Here is a 15396-nt window from a genome sequence, read left to right as displayed (position 1 = left end):
GTGCATACCTTGCGAGACCATCCCGGGCTGTCTCAATATACTTGTCTGCGCTTCGCGAAAAACACATCTGATATGAAGAATGACGATGAGGATCCTACTATTTTAAGGAATTGGCTTGACCATACATTGAGATGCCATTGCTTACTGTTAAACCATCAAACCTCACAAACGACGAGGACTCGACATCACGTAGTGCAAAATCCCGTTGGGAAAGCGCGCAAGATCAGAACCATCGGGAATATCCTGGACAGCACCACGTCCGTCAACCTTTGGAAATCTACTATGGAATCGGAGTTCCGTAATCTTTCAAGATTTCTGTATGGCCACAGGTCGTTTTGATATAGATACAGGGTCCTCGGGAGCTAACGGCCGGCTGCAGGTACACCCCGCAGTGCCCCACATCAATGACAAGGTGGCCGCGGGCGGTTAGCTTGACGATCTGGCTTCTTCGTGGCTGAAGAGCGTCATTGGAGATACTTGCTGACCACACACACCGCAAGCACATCCAACATCATGCGCTTCTCATCTTTCACAGCAGCTGCTGCGCTGTTCCTCAGCTCCGTTTCCGCGCTCGAGAAGCCGCTCGACATCCAGGTCGACAAGGCGGTTGAGTGCTCGCGCAAGACCAAAGCCGGTGAGTCGCGGTTGTAACAATTCGATACGAGAAACAGGCTGACAAACTCACAGGCGACAAGGTCAATGTACACTACCGCGGCACCCTTGAGGCTGACGGCTCGGAGTTCGACGCATCCTACAACCGCGGCCAGCCTCTCTCTTTCCATGTCGGCAAGGGCCAGGTCATCAAGGGCTGGGATCAGGGACTGCTGGACATGTGCCCTGGCGAGAAGAGGAAGCTGACTATTCAGCCTGAGTGGGGATACGGCAGCAGGGGAATGGGTCCTATCCCGGCCAACTCTGTGCTCATCTTCGAGACTGAGCTTGTTAGCATTGCCGGGGTGAAGGCCGAGGAGGAGAACCGCGAGCTGTAGAGCACTACATCGAGATAGTCAGATCTGGAGAGGCGGTGATCTTAGCATAGCACGAAACGGTTGGATTCCAGTACATGCAAGACTTTCGTGGCTTGATAAGGAAACAGACTGCTACCTACCTGTGACTATTCCAAATTATGACATTGCACCTGCACAAGTACAATTTTCGCAGCAGGTCAATTCTGAGATACGTCCATGGTATACGCGGTCAAATCTCTTTTCCATTGAATTTGGACAGGTCTCGAATCCATTTTACGAGAGCATGCGCAGAGTGTTGGTTAGACGGTCACGTGATAACGCGCAGTCAAGCGCGCGATGCTGCCTTGTGAAGCGACATCTCGGAACGCGATCACGGCCCACTAATTAGACAAAGGACTTCTAGCTTCGCCTGGAGCGAGCGCTGTGATGTGCAAAAGCGCGATTCAACCATGTGGCTTTTGACATGCGACGGCGATCTCCTGGGCCACAAACCTATCTGGCTCCGACCCGGCTCCGGACACCTGCTCGGCAGAACATCAGGTCGCGCTGAGGGCGGCGAAGTGGTGCGCTACATCAACCACAAATCTGTGTCGCGTAAGCACGCGATCATACATGTCAGCCCTGTTGAGACAGGCGCCAGCTCTCGATTACACACGCGATCTCAAATCAAGCTTACCGATGGCTCCAAAATCGGCACATACATCAACGGAGAGAAGATCAGCCAGACAACGAGGACCCTCGACAAGACCGAATACACAATTAAGCTAGGGAACTACGAGCACGAGTTCCACCTGAAGTGGCAGCCGGTAGTGCTCACTTTCACCAACCTGTCCAAGTCGGCAAGAGCTAGAAGCGATCCGCTTGAATCACAGAGGGGGAAGCTAGAACAGGCGGATATCAAGCTCGTGACCGAGTACATTACAAACCAGACGACGCATGTCATTGGCAAGAAAAGGAACACTGCGGCAGGCTTGCAAGCTCTGCTGCAAGGACGATGGTTGCTTGCTGAAAGCTTCGTCACAGCTCTGGCTACGGCCACGGCAAGGCCTGGGTCAGATCAGAATGGAAACGAGCAACCCTGTCCGCTCGAGCAAAGCTTTGAAGCAAAATGGCCAAGAGAGGAGGATCACATCATTGCTGCTGGCACGGAGGCGAATCCGAGGCCTAATGAGTACCTCAAGCCAAATGCAGAAAGAGCTGAGCTGTTTGCACACTTCACATTCATCTTCCTCTCTCAGCAACAGTACGAATCGCTCATGCCTGTAGTCACTTCAGGTGGCGGCAAGGCGCTGGTTTGGGGCGGCGAAATCGAGATAAGCCAAGCCGATGACCTGGTTCATTATGTGGAAGAGGTGTCAGGAACAAAGACCAAAGGTCACTCAAGTCTCGGTAGACAACCCGGCAAAGGCGGTGTTGTCGTGGTGCGACCGTCCGACAAGGAAGAGAAAACCGCGGCATTCTTGACTTCTGTTGAACTGGCACTTGAACAGCGCTCGCTGGAGCAGAATCAGTTCCTGGACGCGGTCTTGTCCGTCGACGCAAGTGAGTTACGACAGCGGCTCAAGCCTGAAAGTCAGAACCAAGCTAGCGCTCCGCCTAGACGCACATCAAAACACGCTTCACCACGCGGTCAGGCACAGGACCCAGCTGTGCAGTCTTCCATCGAAAACATAACACCAGAACTCTCCGAAAGCCAACAAATTTCTCAGTCTGGAGAAGGCCCTATCGAGGCTGTAGAGCCCGTCACCCGGAAGAAGATGAGGCGTACAGTTACGAAGTCCCGCTTCAAGGGCTTCGAAGAAGTCGATCCCAGCCAGTTCACACGCCCAGAGTCTGAATCGCCCGAGCCTAGTCAAGCCCCGGAGAATGATCAAGCTATGCAAGTTGACGAGCCTCCTCAGCCTGAGCCTTCGCTGCAGGCTGGACGCAAGCGCCGAGCTCCTTCTGATATCCATGACGCTGCTGAAAGGGAGAGAGCGATGATGGACGAACTCTTGCCAGGCGCTGCCGCGATGAAAAGGCGCCGATTGCAGAAAGACGGTAGCGGAGGCAGTTCCAGCAACGCAACACCAGAGCCCGATCGTCCTGCACTCCCAGTCAAGAAGACAGGCAAGAAGAAGCAAATCGATGTTCGTGCGGAGCTAGAAGCCAAACGCGAGCGCGAAGTTGAAGAGCAACGAAAAAACGAGGAGAACCTGCGCGAGGCGCTCAAAGATGTCGACATATCTGACGTACGCGCAAAAGTCGAGTCCTACGAGATTTCCCAGCGAGAGCCGCCGCCTCGCCACTCTCAACGTGAGTCTGCCGGCCCAACCGATCGCTGGGACCCGGCCTGGAACGGCCGCAAAAGTTTCAAGCGGTTCCGGCACAAAGGCCAGAACAACGACGGACCACGGCTCCCTCGCGTAATTGTGGCGCTAGAGGAAGTACCTCGGAAAGGCCACGGTATCGGCGAAGAGTACTGGCTCGATTCCAACAGCGGCTCCATGAGGGGCACTGGAAAGTCCAAATCGCAATCACAGTCGCAGCCGCAAACGCAGATCGCTCAAGAAAACGGTGACGATGATCCGATGCGTTTCCGTAGACGCATCCAGAATTCGTATCGCGAAGACGAAGAAAACAACGAGATGGTCGCCGGCTTGGACGACGATGATCGATCGAGGAATTCAAACATCCAAGCAGCCTTCGCCGCGACCCCAAGTCAGACGATGGGCACTGAGAGCCAAAGACGCGCGGCTGGTAAGAGGGCAGCGCCGACGCAGGACGGTCCAGCACCGAAAAGAACTAAGTCCAGCCGGCCTGCAGCTTCTCGCGAGCCGGTGGTGGTTGATGATGACGACGAGGATGCGCTCAAATTCAGACGGAGGAGAAGATGAAGTTTTCGGTCTGATGCCTGGCTTGCACAAACGTGTCAGACGTTCTATACCCACAGAGGCTCTTTAGCTCGACAAATGCAGAATCGAAGTAAATAAGTAAAAAGAAAAAAAAAATTAACTGTCAAGACGCCCACGCTATGCCACTTTCTTTTGGTCGTCACTCGTAGTCCATCATCATCGTGGCATGGACGAAAAACCAGGAGAACCCTTCTCTTCTCGATACATCTCTAGCCCTCGCTCCTTCTCCCGCCGTCCTCCGCCTCCACTCCATCCGTGCCGAAATAATCCTCGCGCTCCCTCAGCGTCTTTGGCGGCGCCATTTGCGCCTGGAACTGATGCCAGCAGTTCGGCGCCTGCAGCACATACTGCATCATACTAACCCTGAACCGATTGCGGTAGTCCTTGGGACTAGTGATAGTCGGCTTGTTCTTGCCGCGATCCTTGATCCAGCTCTCGAGCTTCTTGTCCCAAGTGTAAGTGCGGATACAGTCAATGATGCCGACGACGAGTTGCTTGGCGTCGTCGTCGAAGCCGGCCATCAAGCTGTAGTCCATGACGTTCTGCTTGCAGAGCCAGAGCGTGTCGTTCCAGACGCTGGCTTGCAGCAGTTTGCGGTGATGCTCGCGCACGAAGAGCGGGGATTCGAAAATCGTTTCGACCAAGTTCTCGTCAAGCAAGACTTCATCGGATTGGCCTGTTGGCTCGATCTTGCGGTTGCGCATGCTGCCTTTGAGATCGAAGCGGCGGTTCGGGTTGTGGTCGTAGAACAGGTTCTCCATAACTAGGAGGTAGTAGCTGAAGTCCATGCCAGTGACGGGGTTCTTAATGATGACTTGGAACAAGCCGAACATTTTTGCGATGACCGAGGGCACACCGTGGAAGAGGGTATGAGACATGAAGTTGAAGTAGTCCGGCGCAAACTTGGTGAAAGCTTTCAGCTCGACTTCTTGCAGAGACTTGATGATAAATCGGTTATCGAGCGTTTTCAGGAAGATCGACTTGGTCTTGCCGCCTTTCGAGTCAAACTTCAGGCATCGTGACATTGACTCGACAAAGCGATCAGCGACACCGCACCGTCGGCGCAGCGCGTCAAACGACTCGGCATAGAAGATTTTGCATGACGCTTTCACCGAGCCGTGCGCGAACGAATATTTCATATGCGTGCCAGTGTCGCTGAGCAATGAGGCTTCGACAGCATTGGTGAGCTCGCCGTCTTCTGTGAAGCTTGTGCTGGCCGTGGAAGTAGTGTGGCGGTGGCGCGAACGCGGGTTCATCTTCGGGTTGTTGCGGAACTCCTCTAGCTTCTTCAGGTAATCGGAGGACGAAAGAGAGATGGCGACGACACTAGAAGGCTCGTCTTCCCGCACAATGATATCCGAGTCCTCGAAGACGTGCTCAGTATTGTGCAACGGGTATTCGAGGTTCGACCAACCGGACGCAGAACGCTTGGACCAGAAATCTGCAAGCATCTTGAACCACACGTTCTTCTTGTGTTCCGGAATCGAAAGCTCAGGGTGTAGCTCGAGATCTTGGGCAGATGGGGAGATGTGAGTCGTCGAGGACATATGCGACAAAGGATCGGAGTCGTCCCGAGGTCTGGTCGTTGTTGGCATGGTGTCAGTGTCGCTTGCCTCTCCCTCCGTCTCTTCTACATCAGACGTGCCCTGAGATGCTTCATGCGCTTTGGGTACTGGGCTGCTTTCCATGGAGCTTCTAGCCTGGTCTTGTAGCATCGACTCGGCGGAATCGCTTAGCTGCTGGCCAGGTGCTTGATCGACGCGGGAGACCGATTGTTGAGGAGTTGGCGAGGCAGTCCCACCGACGCTGAGGTGCTCTGGGGTCTTTTCGCCTACAGCGTCGGTTGCATTACGGTAGACCTCGACGACAGGCCTACTGCTTCCCAAGGGGTTAGCTCGAGCTTGCCTGCTCTTCGCAGCTCTCTGCCGGCGCTCCCTCAAACGCTCTTTCTCGAACTCGCGCGACATCTGCTCAAAGTGTTTGGCCAAAGCAGAAACACTGCTCGGCGTTCCGTTCTCAGCTTTGGCCGGAATTGACCTGGGAATGAGAGATTTGCCCATCTTGTTTGATAGCTGACTGAGTCTCTCCCCCATGCGAGGTCGTTCCGGAACTGGAGGCTCCAATGTCTGCGAATGCGGGCTGCCGCTGGCATCGATGCCCTCAAGTTTCAGGTCCGCACTACGGCGAGGAACGTGAGAGGGCTGCGTCTGAGAGCGATGGAGCGGAGGTGGAGAGGGGCGAGGGCTCGCATCACGGACCTTCACGGCAGGCCGTGGGATCTTGGACTCGGGCAACTCTGGCTCCTCGATCCCTGCCGCCCGGTTGTTCCGTATTTGCTCAATTCGTTGCAGTAAGCCAGAGCTCAGCGGTTTTGGCTGTGTGGCGAAAGGCTCATCTGGGGACCCATCCGCGATGGCCGGCTTGCTGGTTTGTTCAGGAGAGCTGCCCATGTCGATGCCGTCCTCGAGGAAGCGGCTATCCTCAGGGGATCGGGCAGCAATTGCAAGATCGAGATGTTTCACCTCCTCACGCTCCGCCGCCTGCTCTTGGTCCTCTCTTGGTGAGATCGTTTTAGTCAAATTAGCACCAAGAGTCCCAGCGGCATCTGGTGGGACGACATGCTCGTGGCTGTCTTCATCCCGGGATGCCCGATGCTCTTGAGCAACAGTGGTGAGCACATCATGAGCCTTCTCCGAAGTCAACTCCTCGTCGGCAATGCGCTGCCCGATGGACTTCTGTGGCATGGGTCCCATTTCTGTGCCCCCCTCGACCTCGCTGGCATCCGTTGGTATGTCCTCCGGCGTTGAATGGGCACCGTAAAACATCTCCTTCAACTGAGCCGCAGCCAGCTTGCGGATGTCTGTTTCGGAGGGGAAGTAGTCTCGCTCAAAGTTGTTGAAAGCTTCGTCCCACGCCAGAGCCTTCTCATCCATAAAGCGGAATGCGCGGTTCAACGGAACAATTTCGTAGTATCTTGACTGGCCGTACTTGGTTCGGAGTTTTGTGAGTAATTCCGACCTATCGTCTTCGGCTCGCTGGCGCAGGACCTCAATCATCTCTTGCGCCTCTGTCATTTGTTTCTCGTCCAATGTATCGACGTTGATGGAACTCAATCGCTTCTTGACTGAATCGATGAATGCGGTCAGACGGCCAACAATGTGAGAGTACTGCTCATTCTTGACGGTGAGATCTGCCTCGACCTTCCACGTGATATTTGGTTTCGGCACGACAATGTCGTAAATCTCGACCGGGTCATACTGTACTCGTACGACCAGGTCTTGGAAGCCGAAGCAGCGAAGGAAGTCCTTATGAATATCATGCTCACATACACCTGCTCGAGGGTGTAGATGAGAGCTCCAGAAAGTGAGTTCCAGATACTTTGCGAAGGAGTACTTCCAGGTGTTGTCAGACATGGGAATGACAGTAGTCTCGGCGCGACAAACGCGACAGTGAGCCCACATCAAGATCGTGTTGCTAAGTCCTCGTACCCGGGTCGGCTGTCTTTGCACGGAGATGGTCATCTGCCCATAGCCGTGAACGTACTGCCTATGGTGGTCGTACATTCTGCGAGTGCACTCGCGGCAGGTGCTACCCGCACTCAGGCAGAGGTCTTCGATGTATTGACCGAGGGTGCAGTCTTCCTCAAATTGTGGTTCGACGTGATTGTATCCAGCGTAAAATCCGATTCCAAGCACCTCCGGCCCGACGCAGGGTGCAGATGTGATGCTTGACACAGTCGAGTGCAAGACTACAATGGTCTGATGTGAGTAAGGATCGAAAGGATCGACGTTAGTAGCAACGAAGGATTCCCAGAGCTTTCTCTGACTGTCGTATGACGCCATGGTGCGCTCAAATTGGGCGCTGTGTACAGCGTGTAGGTACTCGCGAACGGCTTTGGGCTGATCCTTGGATGCTGGAGCGTGCACCATCTCAGGCCTGACGAGCTCGAATCGATCCTTGACATCCTCTTGCTCGCCATCGTCGCCTTCCACGTCGGCGGCCGCGTACTGATCGCGGAGCCGCTTGAAGGTCGCCAGTTTCGTCTCCTGGTCTCGGAGCTGCGTAAGCATGTGTGGCTGCATGAAAACGACGAAAGGCGAGGCAGAGAGGATCCTTCGGCGCGTCTCGTCCTCCACCCTGCCATACTTGGAGGGTACACCGTCCTCGGTATCAGACGGGCCTTGTTCACCATTATTGAAGTTGCCTTTCGAGCCGCCATAAGCTGACACCGGGTCGGGTCTTGTTGCAGGCATGGAAACAAACTCATCCCGCATGAGGTTTGTCTCAAGCTTGAGGTTGTAGACGACGTAACACATGAACTCGGTGATTCTCTTGATCGTGCGCAATTGTTTGGTGTCAGCACCGCGCAGAACGATGGTGCAACCAAGGTCAGGCAGACAGCCAGACAATACAATGTACGTCTTCCGATGGCCTTGATGCACATAGGTCTTCACATCGAAGCTGCTGCATTGGCCGAGGTGTGAGGAATCGATAGCCAGCTTATCGACGGACTTGATCATTGTAGTCTGCGTGACTCGCGCCACTGCCGCGAGCACGGACTCTTTGATGTTGAAGGCCACGGTGATACCGGCTTCTTCCAGCAGGCGCAAGGCCACTCCTGAGACATTCCGTTGAACAAGAAGGACATGTGGCTGCAAAGCTGCAATTCGCCCCACAAGGTTGCGAAGATACTCGCGCTCCTGAGCAATGACTGGATCGAGACTCATGAAATGGGTCTGGTGCCTGGCGTACTCGATAGCGAATGTAACAATGGCGATGCGAGGCTGAATGATTGATCTCGCCATGCTTTTGAGAGCAACATTTTTGCTGAAGACGATGCCTGAAACATAGCTGGTGTCGCCCGGCTTGCCCCCAGGTATCTTCTTCAACTTGATGTAATGACGAATGTCCATGTCATCACCGCGCTGAACGTCTGGCTCTACATCGTCCGTACACTGGAGTAGAATTGGGACCAGGGCCTTCTCCCAAGCTTGAGCATTGTCTATCGCTGCGTCTCCCAGTAGCTGGCTCAGCAACTTGCGGACGTGATCCAGACTTGCACGGTTCAGCTCGACAGGCGGTGCGTCGGCGCCACGCATCGCTGAGCTACGTATCAACTTTGAGCCAGTAGGGCGGGGAAATACAAAGGGCGTAGTAGGCCTCTGGTCCATTGCCTCAGTTTCCGCCGTCTTCAACAAAATGTTGCTCCGACTTCGGCGCGGCGAAGGCCTAACCATAGACATGCTATTGACGCTCGGGTTTCGCTTTCTTAACATTTTCGGATAATGCTTGTTTGTCATGCTCGCTGCGTCGTCTTCCTTGACGCCCCTGACGCTGGACGCGAGTGTGGCGCGGTCGCCCAGCCTCGATCGACCCTTCTTCATCGCAGAAGAAAGCAGGCTGCCAACACCGAGCCGGTCACGGTCACCTGGTGATGCAATCGGTCCTTCAGGAGAGATTGTAGAGAAAATGCTTTGAGGCTCTTCATCATCCGATCCCTCGTCTGACAGAAACGCGGCAAGGTCAGGATCGATGATATTATCATTGTGAAACGCGGGCAATGCTGGCTTTGCTTCAGGCTCGGCTTGAGCTTCCTGGTGGAAAGGCGCCCTATCACCCAAACCTCGTGGGAATGATTGGCGCGATTGGTGCCGTTTGTGGCTGGATGAGCGAGGTCTCGAGCTTAAAGACACTAGCGAACGCGAAGAGCTTGGTCTTGCGATTGCCGGTCCTGCATCGAATTCTATGACCGCAGATCTCCGTTTCGCTTCCCTATTGCGACGGGACGCGGGGATGCCTATGAAAGGTGTCATGACTTCTCCTGCGCTCGGAAGGCTATTTGAAAAATCCTGAATCGTTTTTGGGAGCTGTATTTGAATATGTTCCGGGGTAGGTCGTCTGACATGTGGTGTCCTGATAGATTCGGCACCATCCTCCGAGTACACCGAAGAGTCGTCATCGTTGCTCCCCAAGATGATCTCTTCGCAAGGCTTGCACAAACGAAGTGTTCCAGGCTGTCCGAAGGGCCGCGCCGACACTAACGAAGTGCATCTAGCATCGAAGATTTGTCCACAGGTCCTGCAGTGGTGCTTGCGTCTGAAGGTTGAGAAGCTTTGTCCACAGTTGAAACAGTCTTTAGCGTTTTCGTCTTTCATCCAGAATTCTTTGCTAATGACACGCCTTCTGAAGTGTGAGGGTACCGGATGAACAGCAGGTACGGGAGCTGGCTGAGGCTTCAAGCCTGTTCTTTTCCGTTGAAGCCCGCTATTGAAATTCGGAGACGGGTCCAGACCTGGGGTGCGTGGTCCCATTTGGGAGCTGCTCGAAGACAGAGGTTCTTGCGGCAGAGGGGAGCCGGACCGTGAGGGATCAAAGCCAGGGAGATGGGACACACCAACTCGTACCATCGGCGGTCTACGCTCGACAGGACGAGGCTCATGTCCGTTTTCTGAAGGTCCGACCGACTTCGCTCTCTGTGACGCATTGACAGTCGGAGACGAGACGCTGGACTGGATGGGTGGTGTCTCGATGCCCTCGTCGTCGTCAATCACAGCTTGCTCAACGTCGTCGTCAAGTTGACGGCTGAGCGACGATCTTGTTCGGTCGGGAATTTGTATCTCATGGTTAGAAAGTACCCTCACGAGTGCTTCAGTCGCACTTTCGCTGTAGTCCTCATCGCGCAGCGCGCTACGTGCTCGATCGATCTCGGCCTGCGAAGGAACGTCTAGCGAATTCCGATGAGAGCTCGGCTGTGAAATATGGTCCTTGGTGGATACGCCAGATGCTTCCCGAATACTTTGTGTATCTGTTTTTACCGACCCTGTCTCAAGCACATCGGGCTTTACATTGCTGACTTGGCCGCTGCTCCTGTCTCCATTGCTCGTGTAACTCGCCACCAAGGGCGACGAAGGCAGGTTCGAGGTGTTCAATGTCGACGCGGATTCGGAGGGCTTTGCCGAAACCGATTTCGACGGAGCCGTTGACGCGCTATGCATAGAGTTGCTTCTCTTCGTGAAGCTCGACGTTGAGCTTCCGGGCCTGGATTTTCCATCCTTTGGTGATCCAGCTACTCCAACGCTTTGCCGCAACCTGTTATACAACCCGCTCATGCCACTGCTCACAAGCTCCTTCGTCCCCGCTCTTCCACTACCTGCTCCGCCATCGAAGTCGTGAAATGAGGTCAGGGTCTCAGACCTCGAAGCAGAGGTGTGTATGTTGTCCAGCGCTTGCGAAAGCGCATCCTTGTCGATGTCCTTGCGCGAGGTAATCGAAGCCAGGGAACCTCTTCGCGACCTCGCGCCACCTATCAGAGGTAAGAGTACGGATGACGCTGAGGGCGAAGGTGGTTCTGGGGCCATCTTCGAAGGTGTAGATCGATCACGCTACGATCTGGCATAGCGAGGTGTCATGTTCAGTCGCGTTTGGGGGTGTGGTTCAGCTGCCTCGGGCACAGTAGCTGTCGTCAAACATCTCAAATTGTGGCCGTCGCGTCACTTGCTGCATCTTACAAGTTATCACGAGGAAGTGAGTCGCGCCGGCACGCATACCCACAGCACATGCATGCACGAGAGCCGCTGGGCCAGGCCGCCGGGATGACGTGCGGAGCTCCTGCAGCTTCGCTGTGGCTCGGGACGCGGCGTTGCGGCATGTGTTCCGCGCGTGGACTCCTGACCCTGCAGTTGCTGCCTGAAACACGCGCTCGCGCGAACTTGAGCGCGTTGATCATCAACTCCCGCCATTGGAGCTTTGCTGTATACCTGAACATCATCGTCTGCCACCACATTGATGTTGCGGCTCACGCGCATTGATGAGACAGCCACCATCTCAAGACTGCACGTGTTAGGTTAGAACGCATCATTGCCACAATCATCAAGCGACACAATTCATCAGAGCTGGACACACTGCTGCCAAGCTGCTGCTTCGGAAGCTCACTGCAATTGCCACATACCAGTGATGATCTTCTTGGGTCCTCAGTCTGCCCGATATGGCGCCACAAATCGGACCTTGGCTTGGTCGCCTCATTGAGGCTGAGCTGGACAATGTCATTGCCTGGAAAAAATTTATCAAGGCAGAACCAGATGCAGGCGCCCTTGTGTCCTCTCGCTTTAGCGACAACGGGAGCAACCTGCGAAGTGTTGTAACTTCTCCTCTGCTTAACTCGGAGTCAAAGCTGCAGTTCCTCGAGGTATGCTTACACAGCCACTATTCGTACCTGATTTGATGCTGACCCGTATCACAGACTGCCAGCTCCGATGGCAGATCGTCGACCAACGTCTCCGATGGGGAAACTTCAGTACAAGCCAACCTGAGTGAGACCGCCTGGGCTTCGTATGAACGAGGCTTGGAGGGTGAAGATCCCATGAAAGGTGACATGATCGTGTGCAGAAAGCTCACAATCGTTGGCCAACATATCGGACCCGAAAATCGAAGGGTTTGGCTTCGCATCGATGACCTCGAATTCAATGGTGAAAACAGTCGCAGACCTATCGGACAAGCCACGCCGATAGTCCAGCGAGATGCAATCAAAGATCTGATTAAGGTCGTTGGCCGGCTCCGGTCCGTGGAATATGAAAATCAGGCCGCAGGTGTTGGTGCTGTGGAAGATGATGATGACGGCAGCGATCAAAGTGATCAGGTGTCAGTCAAGCAAGAGCCGCAAGATGACGCCACGTCTGCGGACCAAACAAGGGCACCTTTCGTGACAGCGACTCCCGTGCCCGCAGCCCCGCCTCGGTCACCCATTCGCTATTCGCCTGACCCAAAAAAGTCTCCCAGCTTCCAGGCGGAAAGCCAGCTTCCCACCGCAACGTTGCAGACACAGCTTCCGGCACAACCCAGGAACCCTGTTCGAAGAAGCAGAGGCGGCCTTTCTATAAGTCGTGAGGGCATTGAACCTACCCGTGGCGACAACCTCACCGGACCTCAAGCACCGACCTTGCAGGGCCAACCTAAATACCCGCCAGTTGGCAACTCAAAAAGTAACCTTCTTCTCGACGTGATGTCGAAACTACCCGGCCAGGCGCAGAGACAGCCGACGCCTGAGCCCTCTGCTCCTATTTCGGCGCAGGTGATGCCCACCGAGATCATCTCCGAGACACCAGCAAAAAGAAAAGGGAGCCCAATTCCTTCCACGGACCAGCCCTCAATGCCAATCCAGCGTAGGCGCTACAGAATTCCCAAAGATCAACGGGCTCTTGTCGACGGTCCTGCTACCTGGATCCCGTCTGTCGGGGACCAACCATTTCCGCACCCGAATGTTCCAAATCACCTGCCGAAGATGTGGTGTGAGAAGGCGATGGCTCGTGCAAAATCCTCGGCAGCACCTTCGCCTCTTCCGACGGCTCCGTCACAGTCGCCGGTCAAGAGTGTCGAGGAGATGCCAGCGAATGATGAGACAATGCCTGCGGAGGAGTCAGAAAACGAGGCGAGCAATAGCTCAGATTCAGAAGAGGAAGGTTCTTTGCCATGGTCCTCGAGCCCACCCCAAAGGCAAATGCTGCCTCCAGACAGCAGTGCATTGCGACCGTCCCCACATACCGAGCGCCAGAATCCACCCGAGAAATGGGTGTCGAGCCAACAGGTCGGGCAAAGCCAGACACTTGACAATGCGATGGAAATCGACTCAAGACCTGGGCCAGGCGTCGACAGACCTGTTACGCAAAAACAAAATTCGCTAAATCGGACTCAACAGTCGGATACACCAACAATTTTGAATAATAGTAAGGCTGCCACGTCTTCGCCAAGCGTTACATCAACCAGCAATAAGGCGTCCGAGCAAACAATAACCGCGACACAGGCAACGAAGAATCGTAGTAATAGCGGACTTGGATCAGCACCGATTTCCCATGCAAGTTCTCAAGTCTCGGCTAGACCCCAGGCACTTGGACCTGGGCAAAGCAGTCTGGCGGTTTCTTCGCCAGCAGCGAGATCCACTACGGCAACGGGCGCGGGTCTGCAAAGGAGGCCGTCTCATCCAACGTTTCCTCCGCCCTCCCGCCGGCCACCGTCGGCGTCTGCGAGGTCTGCAAGCTCGCAGTATACAGCAGACAATACGCGCGGTCCCATTCAACCTGCAACCCAACAAGCACCTGTAATAAGGGACCGGCTGCCAGGATCTAGTGTAAAATCACTGCCTTCCTCGAGTGCGTCCCTTCCTGCGGGCACTCCCACAAGGCCCAAGGCCCCTGTACGCTCTATAGCGGACATTCCTGACTGCCCAAAGGAGGCCACAGAGCCAGAGCCGAAGCTGCGTGCTACGGGTGATCACAATCGCCCTCCAACGTCCAGAGCAAGAAGCGAGAGCTCTTCTCCCGACAGACAAGAGACGCTAGCGCAGAGATACCCTGGAGCTGTTGCACCATTGGGTGAGGTTGAACTGTCCGTCTCGCGGCGAGTGAGTGCGAGCGCGAGCGGGGGATATAGAGAGGAGAGGAGAAACTATTTTCGGGATGCTCAACGCAGATACTGGTGAGTCGGACCGAAGATTCGCACCTGGGTAGACGACATCACTTATGATCATGTCCCGGAGATGCCGGGAGCGTGTCGGTTTCCCGCGCTTGCTATGGATGATATGAAAAGCGCTCAAGAAAAAGGTCTCCTCTCATTCGGAGACTTCAACATACAAGCCAGCGTACCACGAGGCTGACCAAGAATACCTAGGCTGGAGCAAAACCTCTTGTCAGACAACATGAAATCGTCGTCCACCTCTTCGATCTGGGTACAGTACCGCAAAAAATACCCTGCGGACGACGTTTTGCAGAACACCTTTGAGGACATTATCGAAGATGTTCGGCGTAGGTTAGTTTCCTCAAATCCCGAGCCACGTCATGAGACGACAGACGGCGCACAAACCTCACCACCGAATGTTCCGCCTTTGGGTAGAGCCACAGACCTTCCCGAGCGCCCAATTCCATGCGAGGTGGTTGATCAAAGTCAGCCAGGCCATCACACAGATGTTTTTGCCGAGTTTGTCGAAGCTTGGAAAACGGTTGGATACGGCAACGGGCAGCATGATAGGCCGCTGAAGAGGTTGAATGTGCTTGGTTGGACACTCGGCCGCTGACGGATGGAATACCTGCCATGACTGTTACGGACATGCCTCGCCAGCATTAGTACTTTCGTCGCAACGCATCCTGTACAGTAGGAGCCTCCCGCTTGCGTAAAATGCACTCTGTATAATAGGCACTTCAAACTCGTGTATAATCTCTGTTGAGTCCGCATGTCCATTCTTAAGATCACTCTCTCTGTTTACCTTGCCTTTCAGACCCTGCGCGGAGGAGACGAGGACGCCCCAAGTGGGCCCAAAACCAGGGGCTCGGACGCCGGCGTCGATCTCCCGCCAACTCAATCAGACCCCTCGCAACATGTGAAACCTGGGGAGACCGGCGGGCACGCCAAAAGACACCGCCAAAAGACAACGAGACGTCGCATGCAGGGGCGACGGGCACGCGACATGGCCGATAGACGGTGAAAGAAGACTTGTACACCTCACTTCACTCACGACCCCAACAACACTTCCCGCACAACATGGAAAC

The 15396-nt window shown here is 54.8% G+C and overlaps 4 protein-coding genes across 4 annotated transcripts; 3 read left to right on the top strand and 1 right to left on the bottom strand.

The window, feature by feature from the left end:
- Positions 1–429: 429 nt before the first annotated feature.
- Positions 430–1206, top strand: WHR41_08170 (uncharacterized protein). The gene is made up of 2 exons (XM_069376774.1): positions 430–634; positions 688–1206. The coding sequence occupies exons 1-2, from the start codon at positions 514–516 to the stop codon at positions 987–989; spliced, it is 423 nt and encodes a 140-aa protein (XP_069227149.1). The 5' UTR covers positions 430–513; the 3' UTR covers positions 990–1206.
- A 211-nt stretch (positions 1207–1417) lies between these two features.
- Positions 1418–3844, top strand: WHR41_08169 (uncharacterized protein; the record flags this gene model as incomplete). The annotated part of the gene is made up of 1 exon (XM_069376773.1): positions 1418–3844. The coding sequence occupies one exon, from the start codon at positions 1418–1420 to the stop codon at positions 3842–3844; it is 2427 nt and encodes an 808-aa protein (XP_069227197.1).
- Positions 3845–4071: 227 nt separating this feature from the next.
- On the bottom strand, positions 4072–11220 carry WHR41_08168 (uncharacterized protein; the record flags this gene model as incomplete). The annotated part of the gene is made up of 1 exon (XM_069376772.1): positions 4072–11220. The coding sequence occupies one exon, from the start codon at positions 11218–11220 to the stop codon at positions 4072–4074; it is 7149 nt and encodes a 2382-aa protein (XP_069227198.1).
- Positions 11221–11603: 383 nt separating this feature from the next.
- On the top strand, positions 11604–15081 carry WHR41_08167 (uncharacterized protein). The gene is made up of 4 exons (XM_069376771.1): positions 11604–12047; positions 12102–13581; positions 13659–14329; positions 14522–15081. The coding sequence occupies exons 1-3, from the start codon at positions 11847–11849 to the stop codon at positions 13673–13675; spliced, it is 1698 nt and encodes a 565-aa protein (XP_069227201.1). The 5' UTR covers positions 11604–11846; the 3' UTR covers positions 13676–14329; positions 14522–15081.
- Positions 15082–15396: the final 315 nt, after the last annotated feature.

Source organism: Cladosporium halotolerans, assembly GCF_011745625.1.
Source record: "Cladosporium halotolerans strain TM138-S3 chromosome Unknown Sca29, whole genome shotgun sequence".
NCBI lineage: Eukaryota > Fungi > Ascomycota > Dothideomycetes > Cladosporiales > Cladosporiaceae > Cladosporium > Cladosporium halotolerans.
This window is presented reverse-complemented; position numbering and strand designations above follow the sequence as displayed.